The 21217-nt window shown below is 43.0% G+C and overlaps 1 protein-coding gene across 1 annotated transcript in view; it reads right to left on the reverse strand.

The window, feature by feature from the left end:
- Positions 1-4844: 4844 nt before the first annotated feature.
- YOD1 (YOD1 deubiquitinase) overlaps positions 4845-21217 on the reverse strand; it is a 76376-nt gene continuing 60003 nt past the window's right edge. The window contains exon 2 of the mRNA XM_085628517.1: positions 4845-9247. Coding sequence (XP_085484643.1) covers positions 8544-9247 — 704 coding nt within the window. The 3' untranslated portion in view covers positions 4845-8543. The remainder of the gene's footprint in view (positions 9248-21217) is intronic.

Raw genomic sequence — 21217 nt, forward strand, 5'->3', positions numbered from 1 at the left:
CTCGCTTCTAGTGTAGACACTTAGACGCTTGTACACGCACTAACGGACAGTATAGTCAGTATAGAATAAGATTCTATCCTAAGAGACCTTCCTTTCTGGATAACACCGTTCTTTAAACATAGGATATTAGATATGATTTGGGATTAGGTTGACATAACCCCAGACTTCTGTCTCCACATGTAGAGCTAAATGTCAAGTCCCCTTCATCCCCTAGTTGCACGTCAATCACACGTCATGCTGCTGCGCGCGCATCTCTGCCAAGTATTTCTGCTGACATTGCGAAATTCTTTCATGGAACCACCCATTTATGACATCATACCTGATGACGTTCTTTAGTTACACCCACTTTAGTTACGCATGTATGTTCTTATCTTTGTTATCAACTGTTACGCCTCCGGCATCTGTTTCACTGTAATGCCTATTGTATAAAAATGATTACTTGTCAATAAAGTAGGGTCCTTCACTTCCTGAACCTTCGTGGTGATGGAATATGGAGTCCTCAATTCGAATTGATTTTGGAATAAAGCCCGTTCCGAACCTCTAATACCACGGATTCTGCCTCTTATTTTACTGAGCTATTATTATAGATTTTCCGCATCAAATTAAGTCCCGGTAATTAAATTATTTACCACAGGGGTCAAAAACACTTCCCTATTAATGACACTGTTGTATGTTTTGTACCATACTCATTGGCAAGCATATTTAGTGTTCAATGTTTAACCTGCAGAGTACAAAGAGGAAATGCTAACTGGTAGGTTTTTCTTGCTAACCAAAAAGTTATTTCATTCAGTTTCCGGGCGACAACCCATTATTGCGTTTTTCAGCTGTGAATTAATAGCTCTAGCTTATGTCCATGTAGGCTTTTGAACAACCACTAATTTCCGTACATCAATGCTGTGATACATATGGTCTCAAATATCTGTTTATATTTATAATCTCAGTGAACATCCACCATTGTCTCTTCCATTATATAGGTCTCGTTCTGGGCATGGAGAGTATGTAGCTTGTACTGGCCAGGTTTGTCCTGGAGCTTTAATTGGCCCTAGACATACCATTTGCACTGTATGTGGGAGTTTGTATGCCAAAGACCCACCAATATACACAAATAAACTGTAGTGAAATGGAGGATCAATCTTGATGTATTTTGTGAATGGCCCTTAAGCATCCCCAAACTCTAGTTCAATCCAGGAGTAAAATATCTCTGGTATATACTGGTTCTGCTATGACCATTTCTACTAATTTACCCCCTTGTAATGGGAGGCAACCCCCTCCCCCCCGCCTCAGCCATCACATGGGCAATAAGGGTTGGGTGTGCATTCTCTGGGTCTCCACTCACTGCTCACAAAGACTCAAACGTGGAACTCAGAATAAGAGTCAATTGCTTAAAAAATCTTATCTCAGAGGGAAATGATAAAACAGTTCTGGATGTCTCCAGGCAACTTCTGTGTATCGAATAGTTCAGGGTCTCAGGGCTTCAAAAGATGCTTAAGGTTTGTGACACACATTCAGGCACCTTGTTGTGAATACACCCCTCCCATAACCTACATCTCCACCCCAACTCAATCCCCCAAAATCAAAGGGCACACCCCTTCCCACAAACCCAAAAAACAGTAAGTGAGTAGTAGTTGTTATTTAATAGGTTATTTATAATGCACAATCAGCACACAAATTTTGTGAATCAGAACAATTACATTGATTGTATTATCAGTAGCCATGATTTAGAATAAGATGAACTTTTGAAAAATCCAGAGCATTTATTTTGCACACCCTGATATATGCAATAATTCGTTTAAACTCTACCTAACGCCTATATCTATATTGGGAGTCTAATGGTATTGGCATGGGCGGAATGATTAGAATTTTCCTTCCCTACCTCATTTCAAGCCATGTACTATCCCCACATACCTTTAGAAAACTCCCAGGCTTGCAGTTATAACTGCTCTCCCGCATTTGCAACCAGCATTCATGCCTGCTCCTCCCAAATCCTTAGGTCTCCTAACCCCTTTTCCCCAGTGATTCCCTATAGATAGGGGTGGCAGGGCAGACTCTTGTATGTGCCATCACTGTGTGATCAACGCCTTAGAGACACACTCGAAAAGCAAGTAATTGTATCAACAGGCTTCCATCCACATTAGCCCTCTGCCACACCGGATAGCCTTTTAATATTGCTCTCTGGGCAGCAGAATGGAAGGTTCTAGTTTGCTGCATTTGTTATTTTAATTAGCACAACTATTCAATCTGGTTATAAACAATAATGCAATATCGCACAGTTTGCTATCATCATTCAAAACAGTTTGCAGCCCTAGGCCTTTCACATACACACTAAATAGATAGCACATTCATGTTTGTCACACAATTAGGTCTGACTAATGAATGTAACATGCACGTGTCATTAGAAAATCCCTTCCATGTATGCCACAATCAAGAATAGGGATTAACAAAGCCACACATTGTACCTGGTGTACTTTACCTACCATAACAACAAGTTGGCTATCTAGATTTTCTGCAGTATGGAGAACTATCTTATTTTTCAGATAAATGGGAAACGAGGAAGAGTGTGCCAATATAAACAGCATGGCTGCTATTAATGAAATAATAGTGGGTGGTATGTATATATCCACTGAAATACGGAGAAGCATCTCTAGTCACATTGTAGCATACCTATAGTCACATTAATTTACACTCCACCCCCACATAAACTACTGTTGCTAAATTACCAGAAAATTGAGGCGAGATTTGATTTCAATCTCCATAAAAATGGAAACGTTTAAGTGGTGCATCACCTCATTCTTTTAATATCAGCCACCCCATAGAAGCTTACTTGCTCTTCAACATGTCAACCAAATCATCACACATGGAAGCTGTTAAGCGGAGCCTTGGTTGCAACGTGGAGGGAATACTGAAGGCAGTTCTGTTTGCATGAGTATATTAGTTTCAGCAGCCAAGCATGCAGGTACATAAAATGATTCCCCACAACTAGTTGGGAGTCACAAGCTTAGACCATGGGTAGATTCCCACCAATCCCAATTGATACAACCTCAACACAGCCAAATTCAACATAACAGACTATGCTTGAGCAGGCCCTCTTTCAATAGGTCAAGCAAGGGAGTTTGTCTTCATGGTGCCACAGCTTGTTTGAAAGGGTACATTTGAGCAACTCTAGTACCAGGTTGTGTGAAGAACACAATATTATGTTGTTTGGCATGTATAATGAATCAAAGGGGGTTGGGAGCACTCTGCCTCACATCCCAGCACAGTTCGCCCCTTTGCATCCTGGTAAATGCAGTCCAAAATTAGTGCTTACTTGAAATTTAGCTGTAGTTCATCTCTAGACATGGATTTCTGGGTCAGCCCTTAATCAGTAGAGAGCAGCAGTAGTAGAAAGCAAAAGAAAAGTCATCTGGGGTTGCTGGAAATGTGGCCAAGTTCCTCACAGGTCACAGTACCACTCGCAGGCGCATCTTCAAAGCTCGTCAGCTTGCTGGCTCAAGGAAGCCTTATGAACAGAAACGGGGTTGGGAGCACACTGTCTCACATCCTAGCACAGCTCGCCATGGTTTTACAGCTCGTTTTTATAAGTGTTTATTTTTAGGTCAAGCCGAGACAGCACTTGCGCAGTCTGGAAGATCTGTTGTATGTACTTTGTGAGCTCTGGAGATCATCTACAATGGTGGTATGCAGTTCCTAAGTACTAAAACTAAAGGTTGTGTATGTTAATCGGCTCCACATGATGGTGTAGAGTCAAAAAGAAGTGGAGAAGAGTCTTCTCCTATTCGGAAAAAGACCCTCACACACCCAGCCAGCTAGGTGTCTTGCTTCATCATCGGGTTTGCTCCTTATCGGGTCGGCGCTGCAATACCCGATCGGCACCAGATGTGGGGCCTTCCTGGCGGAGATCTTTATTCCTTATGCCGGTGGATGAAGTGCATGTGAGGGCCCTAGGTCAGTGTAGGTGATAGTGGTGTGTAAGATGGTGGGTTAAAATAGGGGAGGTGGTCCACTCAAGATAATTTTAATGAAACGTGGCCCCTACTCTAATTAAAAGTGGAAGGGCGCGTGTTTTCACTCCAAGGATGTGAAATTAATGCACCAGTCAAACAAAGGTCAACATGTTTCTTGCCCCTTAATCTATTAGATGGCAATTCATCAGGACCAGTAGGATCTACCTTCACTTATTGGTAGTGGTCAACAGTGGTGTGAAGTGAGAAATTGACCACCATTACAGCACCCAACTAAGTGGTACCTGTAGAGCTAAAAACACAACCCCATTAAGGTAAAAAATGTGCGGCATCAGTGCCGGCTCGTGTCGACACTAATATGTAGTGTCAGTTCCACTGGAACGAGTTGGCGGTTGTCCTACCCTCACAGAGCCGGTCCGGATCATCCCCAGGATTGGTCTGCTTCCGCTTAGGGACTTTTTTTGTTCAACTGCCTTTAACTGTCTTGATAGAAAACGACCAGTAGAGGTCAGTAAAACACCAGAATTTCTTTCTGCCTCTTATTTTTCTGGCATTTTTCTGGCAATATTCTCTATGCCCTTTTACTTCCTCCAGAGAGTATTTTGGCTATGAAATCTAAGCATGTTTTCATAACACTCACAGGACTCCAAAACATGCTTGCCACAGTGTTCCAGGTTAAAGATAAAAAATAAAACCGTGCAAAACTCTAAAGGTAATGTTTCACAAGAGGGCATAAACCTTGTGGCCGTTTTCTGCCAGCCATAGGAGTATGTTCTCTAACAGAAAATCTAATTCACTAAATGTGCATTGAAATGGTAGAAGGCTGAAACAGCATACATTTAGAACAAACGCTGCAGATAAAAGTTAACACATGAAAACACCAGATTACAGTGGGTAAGAATTTAATGCAGTGCCTTATTCAACGTGATGGTATAGGAAGTTCACAATTTCCGCTGATTTTTTTGGCAAGAACTAGCAGCAGTGAAAAACTGTCTGCATAACATGCTGCCAAAAACTGGAAAATGAATTTTAGGATTACAGAAACTTTGACATCCACAATAAACAACCAGTACAAGTCAAAAAGCAATAACATATTTAATTACATGAAGTAAAATTCCCTGATAACTCCAAGTCAAGAGATAAATAGCAAGTTTAAATATTAAACAAATAAACCAGTTTACAATTGGTGTGAAGAACTGGAACCGCTTGACCTACTTAAAAAAAGCAAAACATGTGGACTAAAAACTGTAAAAGAAGTTTGCAAAACACGAAAAAATGAGCACCGACTGGAATATACCAAATTTTAGCTTTTTTTTCCCCAAGAGTGTTTGGCGAGTTTTTCATATTTCATCGTTTTTAGGTCTCGGCTAGTGAAGGCTGCGCTTGCGCAGTCTCGCTTGGCGAGATTTAATGATTTAATGTTTTCTAGTATGGGGCTTGAACCCGCCCCTCTTCTCCATGGCTGGCTTCCTAAACGGAGGCCAGCCATTGGAGGAGAGGGGCGTCTGTCCTTTTAAGCCCCGTCTTTTTCGGATTCGGGAGCGTGTTTTTACTTTCTTTCTCTCCTCTGGAATGTAAACATTCCAGCCAATGGCAAGAGGAGAGAAAGAAAAACACGCCCCCGAATCCGAAAACGACGCTGCGTTTCTCCGAGGCATTTCTGCTTGACCTCGGAGAAACATGGTGGTGTTCATGGCGATTCCCTCAACGACTGGCAGCTGGGCTCTCTCGCCGCGGCAGCACCAACTTGTTTAGGAAAGGTTGAAAAGTACTAATTTTGAATTGGAGAACGTGGTACACTGAGAGCGAGGCTCAGGGCAAAACAACAGGAATACCGTTTTTGTAAGACACAAAGCCCACAAACTGGCACGATGCGCAGAAAATCCCTGTAATGCCCAGCAGTACCCTCGTGTGCTAGTCAGACAGACGGCTGGTAGGCGCGAATCTGTTGCTGCGCGCGTCAGAACTAGAGGCAAACCGGAATACTTCAGCTGGGCGCTGCCTGCGTCCTTTGACCTGTGCAGTACTTCCGCTTCCTCGAGATCTCGGGCTGCCGAGTTAAAGGACGCTACCAGTTTCTGCTCTGCCTTCGGTGGTCGTGCAGCTGTTTGCAGAACATGAAACACATTACATAAATCACCCAATTTCTGAATACGTTGCTTTATACACATACACAATACAATTTTAGACAATAAGAACGAACACAAAAGTTGTAAACTGCTTGCTCGTTATTAAGATGGCTCACATGCCTAGACATCTCACTAACAAAAGGGAGTTTTAGAGACAAATCCTCTCACCACAAATTTCACATTTTCCTCACTTTAGATAAAATAATATTAGTTTCAGGATACCTCCTGTGGTAAAGCAGTCTTCGAATAGTTGATTTGCTTCTAAAAACAGTTAAAAAAACAAGTCAGTATGCGTGACAGCAATATATAAACAACTTAAACGTGTTTTTCACAAATAGCTAATAACAATTACTCTCTACAGAGGAGGACAGGACCAATGGTAGACGGCAAATTTTAAGGCTTGAATACTTCTGCTAGCTATGAGTCTGTAACGACACCAGTACTAGTTCTAACTGAAAAACACAAGCATTTCTTCTCATGGTACATTGGATAGGAACAGCTTTTCAAACATGTTCACATCTGTCCTGGATGTCTATGTAAATAGCAAATACATACACAGCAGTTCCGGTTTGTTGTGTATACACTGCACAGAGCTATGCTGCATTTTCAAATCTTCGCGTATCAGTCTCCTCTCAAGTTAATTATGTGTCAGTCATTCTGTTCGAGACTCACTAGAATTTCCATCCTTTCTATGTAATGCACTTTAGGGTGCAAAGCACAATAAGGCAAAATACACATCTGAAATGTATTATTCAGAACACTATGAAAATAGAAAAACGTCATCTAATCGGTGTAAGTAAAATTGTAAAGGTAATCTAGAATCCACATGCCAGGTAATTAAGGGATGCTTTCAAAGTACAGAATACATTTATTTCCCAAATGAACATTAAATGTTGACGGCTTTCAACTCATATTTTTGCTGGATATCATTAGTCTAATGGCATCTGAAAAACACTTGAAACACGCCAATCCAAAAGCATCACAGTTATTAATGCTCTCACTGGCTTGCATACCCCAAAAACCTTCGACACATTTTGGGGCTGCAAAATACATAGCCATTTTCAAGACAACCAAAATTCTCATGCTGAAATATTTCTGTAAAATGTACAAACCCATTTAAAAAGTGATCATGCTTTGTGAACGTATTGGTTTGTAAGTTATCTGGTTCAATAAAGATTTCAAAACATCTTACTTGAATCACCTAATTCCTGCTCTTAAATTTTATAAGAAAATGTTGTTTATGCTCGCCACATCTAATGGTTTAGAATGAATGTACCAGACATCTGCCTCCTTTGCTTAGATATCGCCCACTAATAAGTGGAGAATATACACAATTTTGATTGGAAAATGTGTGCACCACTGTTGAATACTTAAGTAACAATCTACATGGCACAACAAGGATGTCTTAGTGTAGTGGTTTTAATTTCTGCACCATTTTAACGATAAGAAAATGGTCAGTAACCCAGACTAATCAGTTTACAACAGGACTACCCTAGACATTCAATTGTAGTCCCGTTACTGTAAACTTGGGATACCCATTTCCTTTATCTGCAGTCCATGCTCAAACCGACATTCTATTATTGAAAACCTAGAGACGCCTCTATGGGAAACCCTCATTTTACTACCCTTGGTGGATAAGTTTGGAGGGCACTTGGCAACAGTCATTCTGATCTAACACTTGGTAAGTCAACGATTAATGATAGCTGAAATTTAAACTATAGAGCTTCTTTTCTTACCATGTTCAAAATCTCAGTTATAAGCTATTTACCTTTTCCTTTCAGGTTAAGCATAGCACCAAAATTCTAAAACAGTACTCCTGTCCCACCCACCCTCTGGAGCATGACTATTTAGCACACTTGAGCAGCAGGGGCGTAACACAGGCCCCCGCATCCCCCGCAGTGCGGGGGGCCCCAAGCTCCAGGGGGTCCCCTCAGCACTGCACTTCGGCTGGGGAGCTCCTGATAGAGTCTGGAGGGGGCCCCTCCACGTACCTTGAAGGGGGGCCCCCTCAATTATCGTTACGCCACTGTTGAGCAGGTCTTGATTTACAACCATGTAACTTTCACCCATGTCTACAAGTGTTTCTTTCATAACATAAATTTCACAATCTGGCATTCTATTTGAAAACAAGAACAGCATCACTGTATCATTCTACGATTTTTTCAGAATGCATTAAGGAAATACAGTGCATTGCTCTCCCTGCCTTATTTTTATTACTAGGCAATTTAAAAGGAGGCAAAGAAGAATACAGAATTCAAGCATATGATCACTTTGAGTATGCACTTAACAATATATACCAATAGGATTAGAAGATGCGTACAAGTAAAACTTCACTCTATTGTCTGAGTAGGGAGGGAAGAGCAATCAAGTTTCACGCTGTGATTTATTTAGCTTATTTTACAACCAGAGCCTTCTGGTTCTGTGAGGTAGTAGGCTTAAAAAACACTTGCTGATATCACACTTCCCCAAAGTTGGTATGCCCAGTCTCTTTAGCGTGTTCTCTTGCTCCCACTTGTCCAGTCAACCCTTCCTGACAAACCATACACCTTAGAGTAAAGCGATTTACATCAGTAAACTGCCTTTTACTTCTCGCTTCATCTGCCAGCTCCAATGCTTGTGCAAGAACAATGTCATCTGTGGATGAAAAGATGGTCAGAGGAGGAATGTCTGGGTCAAGGAATTTAAGCTGGAGAGGATCATAATGTATTCCATCGTAGATGAGCAGGACTCTCTTGGTGTAGCCGACGTCTTCTCCAAAGCGATCAATCCTGACTGTCTGAGTATCCACCACACAGATTTCACATTGATAAAACTTGGACAAAATTGAGACCTCAATTGCACCTCCCCACGTATCATCCCTTCGGATCCAATCACAATACTCTTCGTTAGTTTTTCCCAGCACCGCTTCACAGTAGGATTCTGGGTCACTTGCGACAATCTGAGCAATAAGACTACGCATTTCTGGTGCGCAAGCTGGATCATACATACCCCCTTCTACCACATAATAAACACTGGTAAAAAGACAAGAATTGTCTGCTGGAACCACCTTGCGTGACAGGCCAGGTACAGCGTCCCTGTTTGACAAAGCATTAGGTTTTGAACCTGAAGGCACGTCGATCTTTGTTTTGCTGTTATCCTCTTCAACAATTAATGTATCACCTGTTAAAAAAAGATCCAAAACTGAAGGCAACCATTGGAGGATATTGTTCAGTAAAGTCAAAACAAAAAAAACACACAATAAAGTATCTGATAACGAAATATGTCTAGAAACAAAATCAGATTTGCATTCTGCTAACTCACAGAATTACAGATGGGGAGCAGTGAATTACGGGGGATGCTTTTCAAGAATTGGCACTCTCCAGAATCTAGTATGGCAATGCCGGTCTTACTGGCATTCTAAAACTTGCCCTAACTTGGCTGAAACCCTTGTTTCATGCTGCGTGTGATTTCAGGGATTGGCCATTATGATGATATAACCCCTGTCCTGGGTCCCTTATAGTGGCACATCAACATATGAACTTGAAATGTACGTATGTTAGGCTCCGATTATTCTCATCTGTCTAGTAAATTGAAGATTTTGGGGGCTCTCACCAACTAAGAAGCTCAAATGCACTCAAGGCTTGATTTCGCAACATTGAACAAAAACTGACATGGAACTATCCATTCTGCAGATGTGCTCAGTGTCTGTCATTCTAAAATCGAAATGTCGACTCCAGGACAGGCCTTTGACAATGAGTCTTTATGATTAATAGTAAATGGATAGCTAAACTTCATGCAATATCACAACCAATGCAATAATGTATTTATTATTTTTGCCTCGTTGAATATATATATATATATATTATCTACTGGCGGTCGCCAGTAGATAGTTATAGTTAGGACCGTGTTTCCATAGGAAATCCGCAACATTCTATTTGGAATAACTTTGGCGCCGGTTGACGAATCCTCGCGAAATTTTCAAAATAGGTGGGGCGCTCCGCTCCGCTCCTACCCTGAAAGTCTCGGGGGGATTCGTCAAGCGGGGGCTGAGAAAAAAGGGGGTCCCAAAACGCGTTTTCCCCATGCAATTTTCCATAGGGACCTTTAGTCCAAGGTACAGCCCGAACGGCTGAACAGAATTACTTGAAATTTGGCAGAAAGGTAGTCCTCAGGTCAGGGATGTGCCTTTTGCAGGTCTGGTGTCAATCTGTTCAGTAGTTCCTGATAAAATCAAAAGTAAAATCAAATATATATGTGGGCGGAGCCTAACCACACATCTCATCCTGAGATCTGATTGGCTGTCAGCACTTCATCCAAGAAGTGTTGGCAGCCATCTTGGGACCAATATACATGATAGCACCTCATTAAAAAGCATTGCAGTTAATAGAAGGTTTTAAGACTTTAGTTACATTATAAATCATTTGTTGATGGTACCATACTCATTTTAGGAATTGTGGTATGTTCTAAGGTGATTTCACCATGTGAAAAAGCCTTCTGCTGGGATATGATGATTGAGAGAAAAATATTTTCTCATGCTTTTCCCACAGAGGTTTGGAAGGTGATCTATAAGCTAAACTGAGAGCTTATTTTCTGTAAATTCACATTATCTTTCTCAGTCATGTGAGAATGAAGTCTGACATTCTCAGTAAAACATGTACATCCAACAAGGGCAGAGACTGTCAGTTGATTCCTTTGTGTTCTACTGCAGCTTCCCAGAGTGTTCCAAAGAACAACTAGAGCGCTAACAGTCCTACTTATGGTAAACATATGGCACACCTGAAGCCATCTTGCTTGGATTAAAGTGGTAACTCTTAAAACATTTAATTTAAAAAGGAACACAATGAGGGGGTTATTTTTTCCATAAAAAGTATGATTAGTGCTGCAGAAAGAAAAATTAGGGCACATTTTGAGTGACTTCTCAAATCCTCTTCTATTTCATTAAAAAATTCTGACATGCAGACTGAAACATGCACTTTCAATACCAGCAGCAGTTTTCCCTGGTGAGCTGTAGCTTTACTACAGTGATCTAATGAGCAAAAAGAGTGCTAACATTCTGAATTTATGGCAAATGTGTGACACATCTGAATGCCTTTGGAATCAAAGTAAAAAACTGAAAGTATTTCCTACTGAGGAGACTGCAGTAAATGAGGAAATTAGGAAACTTCATAACAAATAAGTCTGCCAAGATGGCCACCAGAGACAAAAGAGCCCAAATGTAGCCCAAATATCACCCAGATGTAGCCCAAGTATAGCCCAATGACAGAATGTCCCAGAGTGTTCTTAAAAACAACTAGAGCACTTACTGTCTTCATTATGACAAAAGTATGGCACACCTGAAGCCATCTTGATTGGAATAAACTGGTAACACTTAAAACATTTAATTTAAAAAGGAACACAATGAGGGGGTTCATTTTGCCATAGAAATGATTAATGCTGAAGAAAGAAAATGAGGGCACATTTTGAGTGACTTCTCAAATCCTCTTCTATTTCATTAAAAAATTCTGACATGCAGACTGAAACATGCACTTTTAATACCAGGAGCAGACTTCCATGGTGAACAGTAGTTTTAATACAGTGATCTAATGAGCAACTAAAGTGCTAACATTCAGAATGTATGGCAAATGTGTGACATATCTGAATACCTTCATGATGGAATCAAAGTAAAAAACTGAAAGCATTTCATACTGAGGAGACTGCAGTACATGAGGAAATTAGGAAACTTCATAACAAATAAATCTCCCAAGATGGCAACCGGAGACAAAAGAGCCCAAAATCACCCAGATGTAGCCCAAATATAGCCCAATGACAGAAGTGTGTAAAACACTTATTATTTTGTGATTTTGCAGTGTTATATAGTGCAGACTTGTCAGGTATTGGAGTGCTTTACATGAGCATTGGTTACATCACACAAGAACAAGTTCATTTTGGTTGTAGACATGGGGAGACTAAGGTATTTGACCAGAATCACAGAATGTCGAGCTGAAGCAGAAACTCCAACCTGGTTCCGCAGTTGCAAAGTCTGCAGTTCTGGAAGTAACACCACATCCTCTCCCCCAAGTGCAACATTTAATCAAGTGGTCAACTGGATAAAAAAACATAAAGGTAACAAATAATTTAAAAGTGCTTTCTCGCTATTTGAAAACTCAGAAAATATGTCCTTATTTTAGTCTTTTAGAGCACTCACCATAATTTTGATGCCAATAAGACCCTCTCATATATGTAATTTCTAAAGGAAATGCTCTAGGTATTACAGTTTTGATTACATCAAGATGACGTCAGGCGTTCCACACGTTTGTAATAAATATAGAATGTTAGCAATCTAGTTGTTCATTAGGATACTGTTGAGAGGCAGAGGCCAGGGGCACGGACTCTGAAAATTGAAGGCAGGTAGGAGGGTGCAAAGGCAACAATTTAACCACACTGAGCAGGCAGGAAGGGACGTGGCAGCACAACAGACTATGGAGGGCAGTGGAAAGGGGGGCAGGGGCAACAAACCAACAATACAGGACTTGCAAGAGAGGTTGTGGCAATGTAATAGACCATTGTGGGTAGAAGGAAGAGGCAATGTTAGTACAACCATACATGCCAACAGACCCGATTCAGCCAGGAAACGTCAGATGTTTTTAAGCTCAAATGGGCTTTATTTCATCTGTCTCCTGTCTACAATCTCCTCTTTTTCAATGTAACTCAAAGGGGAAAATCAATACCCCAGGTTTTTTTCAAAATCTCCCTCTTACCAAGTTCAAAATGTTCGCAAGTATGGTACATTGGATCATGGAAGGAAATGGGGTAGGGACATGGACTTGGATAACAGAGGACAGGAGGGACATGGAGAGGTGCACCAAACTGACCCTGCAGGGTAGGCATCAGGGTTTGCAGCAGCACAATACACCACACAGGGCATGCGGGACGGGAGTGCAGCACAACAATCCATAGAAAGCAAGAGGGAGGGGACAGGACCATGCACATGGACAACAGAGAACAGAGGGGCAAGAGGCAGGACCATAATGGACAGACAGGAGAGAAAGCTGCAGCATAACAGACCATAAAGGGCAGGAGGGATGGATCAGGGGCATTACAATGGAACAGACAAGCCAGGAGGGAGGGAGTAGGGGTCTGCACATGTAAACAGAGGGCTGGGGGCAAGGGGGCAGGGCAGGAGCAGCAAGATAGCCATGGAGGTCAGGCAGGATGGGCACTAGAAGCAAGACACACCATGAAGAGCAACAGTGAGACTGTGATGGCATACACACAGACCATGGTGGGAGGGGTTCAGGGGCAGCTAACTGACCACACAGGGAAAGTGGGAGGGGCCATGGCAGCACAGAAGACCATGCATGGCAAGTGGGAGGGTTAGTGGTAGCACAATGCCTATGATGGGCAAGAAGGAGGGTACAGGGGCATGCACAAAGGACGATGGAGGATAAAAGGGAGGGTCAGGACCTGTGCACAGACAAGAAAGTTCAGGGGAAGGGGCCTCACAACAGACCGCACGGGGCAGGCAGGAGGAGCAGTTGCAGACCATGCATGGCAGGAGGAAGGAGGCTAGTCCATGGATTCACACAACAGAGGATAGGGAGGAGGGGGATGGGGCAGGAAGCTAACTGTTCAGAGAAGGCGGGTATTAGGAACTTTATTGGTTTTAAAACGTGTGTCTGTGCGAAGTACTTAAAATATGAACAAGTATGCAGCATAATCTCACTTTTATTCAGGAAGAAGAGGACGTTTGTGACTGTGACTCCGGGCTCACTTGGCAGAAACACCCCCTGACCCTCCACCCCCCATCGCAAAATGTAATGCCCGTGAAAAGGGTAGGTGAACACAGTGTTATATAGAACATAGTCCTGAGAGCACGATTGAAAATGAAAACTAGATATAGTGTATGGTATAAACTATGCACCAAAAAGAGTGATATAAGATGAACCGGGCGTGAAATATAATATGCAATACATTGTGCGCAATGACAGATTCATTGGAGAGCGCAAGATAGCACAGGCACTAGCGCGTGCTATGCGATATGCGCCTTGGAGTGTAATATGCACAGGGCAGTGTTGTGTAACCTAACTAGGCTCTAAAAGTTGTAATATAAAATATGTGCTGGGGAGTGTAACGTTGCATATGCACTGTGACAAAGATATGGATCCCAGATAGTAATATGTATGGCATAGCACTGTGCGTTATAACATAGGCATCGAGGAAGGCACGTTAGATGGGGCAATATAACCCGTGCGAAGACAAGTGTGGCATGACATATTCACGGGGTGGTGTTACAGTGCACATGGGCTAGAGAGTGTCATAGCATATGCACTAGCTAGTGGAATACAACACAGAGGTGTGTGGCACTCAGCAGGCAATGGTGGGTGTAACACAGCATTGGGCTATGCCAGGAGCGCGCTGTGACTCTCAAGTGATGTTCGTCCCCTTTCCAGAGAGTAAAATAAAAAGTATTACACATCCGGCAGTGGATGTGTGTTTTATTAACCGTGAGGGGGGTTTCTTGCATAGTTTTGGTCGAATTTTTGTCGAATCCCCTTTGAATGGCTTGGTGTGCATGTGTATTAAATGTGCCCGTCAATAGCTACCCATGTTTGTATAATTAAACGACAAGGGTGTCTACCGGGATTAAACACGGTAGGGCATCAGACATGTCAGAGCTTCACTAGTGGTGTAAATACATTCCACGTGGATTCATTGTATGCATAGTCGCCTTTTAATGAATATCACGCAAATCGTCATGGTGATCGGTACGTACGGTTTGTCCAGCATGTCCTAGGTGTGTCTATAAATATATATTTTTTTAAAATAATAAAAAACAGTGGCTGGCCCTGGGGATTGGGGTCAAAAAAATATAATTAGGAGACAGGCCCTGGGGGATGGGGTCATCAGGGCCAATAAATTAGAATAAGAAGGTGAACCACACAGCCACCCTTCTTAAAAAATTAAAATAAATAAAAGACTGGCATCGTGCCGGAGGCCACGCCCCCTCCTTGCAGCACTCTGCAAACGCGCCCCCTGGCGAGTTGTAAGTTGGGGAATTAATTCCTCTTCAATACTGAGGGTCCCTGAGGGCCAACTAGCCCAACAGGCATCTCCAGTATGCACCAGGGAGCTGCGCTGCAGACAGGTGTTCTGAGGCCAAGCCCCTTTTTACACCTCTCTGCAACGCAGCTCTGTGGCGCTTACTGGAGGTATCTAGTGGTCTAGTTTGACCCTAGGGACCCTTAGGATTCAAGGGGTCTTAATCTCTCAACTTATAGCCACAGGGCGCGTTTACACAGTGGTGAAGGGAGGGGACGGGGCCTGAGGTCACGTGTGCAAACACGCACTATGGCACGTTTTAAATTGGGGATATAATTTTCCTTCAATACGGAGGGCCCCTGGGGGCTAACTAGCCCACCAAGAGCTTCCAGTAAGCGCCACTGAGCTGCATTGCAGAGAGGTGGTCCAGGCCGTGCCACTTTTTACACCTCTATGCAACGCAGCTCTGTGGCACTTACTGGAGGTACCTAGTGGGCTAGTTGGACCCTAGGGACCCTCAGGATTCAAATGAACTTAATCTCCCAACTAAAAACGGACACAAGGCGTGTTTACACAGTGGTGAAGGGAGGGGACGGGGCCTGAGTTAACGTGTGCAAAAACGCCCTGTGGCCTGTTTTAAGAGGTAGTTTTAATCCCCCTGCCTATTATATACTAGGGGCTTACAGAGGAGGTCATGCTAATCACAGCGGGACCCCAACGCATAATGTTCCCTAGTGTATGTAGGTGTTTTCACTGAATTCTAAGTGTCTTTTAACATAGCACTGGCTCTAGGACTGGTTAGTCAGACTCAGTTACCACCAGTATCCGTCTGAAAAAGTTGAGGGTACAGGATGATTTTGCAACAAGGCTTCTTTCTGCTCTTCTTTTTGTTCTGTGCATTGTAACACGTACACGGCGAAGTCCGTTTTGCAATTAAAGCTGCCACGGATAAGGTATGGTGAATGTCTGAAAGGCATGGTAACAGACTTGGTGTTGGTGCCGTGTCTGCAGGCTTTGCATCTACTACACCTAATGAAGCCTTTGGGTGATTGTAGCCAAGTTTGACTTTTCGCTACAGAAGGTGAATTGCGTACCAATTCCTGGCGCATAGATTTAGCTCTTCTGAATATATGTATATATATATATATATATATGTATAATGGCTCCAACTGCACCTTAGACCAGCGCACTCACGGACGGGTGCTTTGTAGCGCGGAGGTGCATCAGCGTTAAGATACTCGCTCACTCCTCTTCTACCATCTGGTATAAGGAAAGCACTCGCAGGGGTTATCTTTCTTATTTCTTTATTCTATCCGCTTTAAAACATGACGCGTTTCGGCTGACGCCTTAATCAAATGTTTTTAAGTTTCGCGCCAAGAAACGGACGACATTTTAACAATACGTCAATGGTCATGTGATACATTTTCGTGTGGAAAACAGAAAAAGGACAAGGACCACCATTCACCTATATACAAACGCCATATTGGAGTGTATGAATCTCCTTTAGGACTGTATATAACAACAAACCTCGCTGAATTATTTACAGCATGCAGTATATACGTTTCACATGGATATCTGAAAAACGTTATTTGTAAACAAAAAATATTGTAAACAGAAAATATTCCGTAACATTATCAACTGCAGGTTGTTGTAGTCAATACAATCTCGCCGTGTATCGGCTATGGATCCTAGGTGGTATTCTTATTACGCCGTGTATCGGCTTTCACCAAAATATTTCCACACCCCATTCTAGACCATCCAATATATAAAATTATCTCAAAGAGTACATGAATCTGACTTCAACATCATTACAGTAACAAAAGAACAATAGTACACTTTAAACCTGAAAAAAAGAGATTAATCCCCTAGATGCACTGCCAGTTCTTCCCCTACGTTCATCCCTTGGGGTATCTTCGTGCCTAGGTCTATGATATATCTCGATTCCAGTCTACGTAACTGTTTAATCCTGTCCCCTCCCCTGATGTTCATAGGGATCTGATCTAGCCCATAGAAACGCAACAGCTCCCTTTTGCTTTCATGCCTCTCAGCAAAGTGTCTTGCCACAGAGTAGGTAGCATCATTCTTCGCTATCGCTCTCATGTGCTCCAAGATTCTTACTTTTACTGGGTGAATAGTGCTGCCGATATAACGTAGACCGCATGGGCATTCCAGGCAGTACACCACATAGGCGCTGCTACATGTTAGAAACTTGGTTATAAGTTTGGGCTTCTTAAGGCCAGTTATCCCATATGTGAGTGTCCTTCTACTACTCACACAGGCCTTATATTTCCCACAAGGGAAGAAACCCCTGAGCTCCCTAAGGGTCCCCCCGTGGGAAGTTTAGGATAGAATTGGCTTTGGACAAGACTATCTTTCAATGATCTGGCTTTTCTAAAAGTTAGCAAAGGAGTTGGTGGTATGTCTGAGCCAATGACATTATCCGTCTTCAAAATGTGCCAATTTTTTCTCATGATAGTTCTTAATTCATTGGCATCACTCGAAAAAGTGGTTATCATTCTGAATGTATTCATTCCCATTCCTCCTTCCTGACTTTCTCCTTGGTAAAGAGGTCTTCTCTGGGTATATGCCTAACCTTATTAAGGGTTATATCCAGAAGATCCCTACTCTAACCTCTGATCAGGAATCTGGTAACACTGGCTTGTGCAGCTTCTTCAAAATCCACTTCCCTAGTGCTATTCCGTTTTAATTTTAAAAATTCCCCATAGGGGATACTCTTAACCAATCCTGATGGGTGGTTACTTGCCGCATGGGCTAGAGAGTGCTATGACACTCTCTAGCCCATGTGCACTGTAACACCACCCCGTGAATATGTCATGCCACACTTGTCTTCGCACGGGTTATATTGCCCCATCTAACGTGCCTTCCTCGATGCCTATGTTATAACGCACAGTGCTATGCCATACATATTACAATCTGGGATCCATATCTTTGTCACAGTGCATATGCAACGTTACACTCCCCAGCACATATTTTATATTACAACTTTAGAGACTAGTTAGGTTACACAACACTGCCCTGTGCATATTACACTCCAAGGCGCATATCGCATAGCACGCGCTAGTGCCTGTGCTATCTCGCGCTCTGCAATGAATCTGTCATTGCGCACAATGTATTGCATATTATATTTCACGCCCGGTTCATCTTATATCACACTTTTTGGTGCATAGTTTATACCATACACTATATCTAGTTTTCATTTTCAATCGTGCTCTCAGGACTATGTTCTATATAACACTGTGTTCACCTACCCTTTTCACGGGCATTACATTTTGCGATAGGGGGTGGAGGGTCAGGGGGTGTTTCTGCCAAGTGAGCCTGGAGTCACAGTCACAAACGTCCTCTTCTTCCTGAATAAAAGTGAGATTATGCTGCATACTTGTTCATATTTTAAGTAGTTCGCACAGACACACGTTTTAAAAACAATAAAGTTCCTAATACCCGCCTTCTCTGAACAGTTAGCTTGCTGCCCCATCCCCCTCCTCCCTATCCTCTGTTGTGTGAATCCATGGACTAGCCTCCTCCCTCCTGCCATGCATGGTCTGATGTGCTGCCACTGCCCTCAATTTAGTATGATGTACCAGTCCACTCATCCTGCCCTCCATTGCCCAATTCTATGCCCCATCATTGACCTCCTGCTTAAACTCTGTGCTTAGCTTGCTGCCCCTATTCTCCTTCCCCCTGCCCTCCGATGTCTTTGTGTATGCCCCTGCTCCTTTTTGCCCACCATGTTCCATGGACCTGCCACTCCTATCTACTCTGAGTGTTCTGTTGAGCTGCCACTCCCCTCCCACCTGCATAGCATTGTCAGATAACTGTAACCTGTCCCTGCCACCTTCACCCTGCATGTCCACATGCCATGCCCCTATCCTCTTCCTCCTGTCCTACATGGTCCATTGTACTGCCACAACCTTCTGCCCTCCCTGGTCTGTTGTGCTGCAACTGCTCCTCCTGCCTGCCCCGTGCGGTCTGTTGTGAGGCCCCTTCCCCTGAACGTTCTTGTCTGTGCACAGGTCCTGACCCTCCCTTCTATCCTCCATCGTCCTTTGTGCATGCCCCTGCACCCTCCTTCTTGCCCATCATAGCCATTGTGCTACCACTAACCCTCCCACTTGCCATGCATGGTCTTCTGTGCTGCCATGGCCCCTCCCACCTTCCCTGTGTGGTCAGTTAGCTGCCCCTGAACCCCTCCCACCTTCCCTCCATGGTCTGTGTGTATGCCATCACAGTCTCACTGTTGCTCTTCATGGTGTGTCTTGCTTCTAGTGCCCATCCTGCCTGACCTCCATGGCTATCTTGCTGCTCCTGCCCTGCCCCCTTGCCCCCAGCCCTCTGTTTACATGTGCAGACCCCTACTCCCTCCCTCCTGGCTTGTCTGTTCCATTGTAATGCCCCTGATCCATCCCTCCTGCCCTTTATGGTCTGTTATGCTGCAGCTTTCTCTCCTGTCTGTCCATTATGGTCCTGCCTCTTGCCCCTCTGTTCTCTGTTGTCCATGTGCATGGTCCTGTCCCCTCCCTCTTGCTTTCTATGGATTGTTGTGCTGCACTCCCGTCCCGCATGCCCTGTGTGGTGTATTGTGCTGCTGCAAACCCTGATGCCTGCCCTGCAGGGTCAGTTTGGTGCACCTCTCCATGTCCCTCCTGTCCTCTGTTATCCAAGTCCATGTCCCTACCCCATTTCCTTCCATGATCCAATGTACCATACTTGCGAACATTTGGAACTTGGTAAGAGGGAGATTTTGAAAAAAAACTGGGGTATTGATTTTCCCCTTTGAGTTACATTGAAAAAGAGGAGACTGTAGACAGGAGACAGATAAAATAAAGCCCATTTGAGCTTAAAAACATTGGACGTTTCCTGGCTGAATCAGGTCTGTTGGCATGTATGGTTTTACTACCATTGCCTCTTCCTTCTGCCCACAATGGTCTATTACATTGCCACAGCCTCTCTTGCAAGTCCTGTATTGTTGGTTTGTTGCCCCTGCCCCCCTTTCCACTGGCCTCCATAGTCTGTTGTGCTGCCACGGCCCTTCCTGCCTGCTCAGTGTGGTTAAATTGTTGCCTTTGCACCCTCCTACCTGCCTTCAATTTTCACAGTCCGTGCCCCTGGCCTCTGCCTCTCAACAGTATCCTAATGAACAACTAGATTGCTAACATTCTATATTTATTACAAAAGTGTGGAACGCCTGACGTCATCTTGATGTAATCAAAACTGTAATACCTAGAGCATTTCCTTTAGAAATTACATATATGAGAGGGTCTTATTGGCATCAAAATTATGGTTAGTGCTCTAAAAGACTAAAATAAGGACATATTTTCTGAGTTTTCAAATAGCGAGAAAGCACTTTTAAATTATTTGTTACCTTTATGTTTTTTTATCCAGTTGACCACTTGATTAAATGTTGCACTTAGGGGAGAGGATGTGGTGTTACTTCCAGAACTGCAGACTTTGCAACTGCGGAACCAGGTTGGAGTTTCTGCTTCAGCTCGACATTCTGTGATTCTGGTCAAATCACTTAGTCTCCCCATGTCTACAACCAAAATGAATTTGTTCTTGTGTGATGTAACCAATGCTCATGTAAAGCACTCCAATACCTGATAAGTCTGCACTATAGAACACTGCAAAATCACAAAATAATAAGTGTTTTGCACACTTCTGTCATTGGGCTATATTTGGGCTACATCTGGGTGATTTTGGGCTACATTTGGGCTCTTTTGTCTCGGGTGGCCATCTTGGGAGATTTATTTGTTATGAAGTTTCCTAATTTCCTCATGTACTGCAGTCTCCTCAGTAGGAAATGCTTTCAGTTTTTTACTTTGATTCCATCATGAAGGTATTCAGATATGTCACACATTTGCCATAAATTCTGAATGTTAGCACTCTAGTTGCTCATTAGATCACTGTATTAAAACTACTGTTCACCATGGAAGTCTGCTCCTGGTATTAAAAGTGCATGTTTCAGTCTGCATGTCAGAATTTTTTAATGAAATAGAAGAGGATTTGAGAAGTCACTCAAAATGTGCCCTCATTTTCTTTCTTCAGCATTAATCATAATTTCTATGGCAAAATGAACCCCCTCATTGTGTTCCTTTTTAAATTAAATGTTTTAAGTGT

This window comes from Triturus cristatus, chromosome 1_1 (genome assembly GCF_964204655.1).
Source record: "Triturus cristatus chromosome 1_1, aTriCri1.1, whole genome shotgun sequence".
Lineage (NCBI taxonomy): Eukaryota > Metazoa > Chordata > Amphibia > Caudata > Salamandridae > Triturus > Triturus cristatus.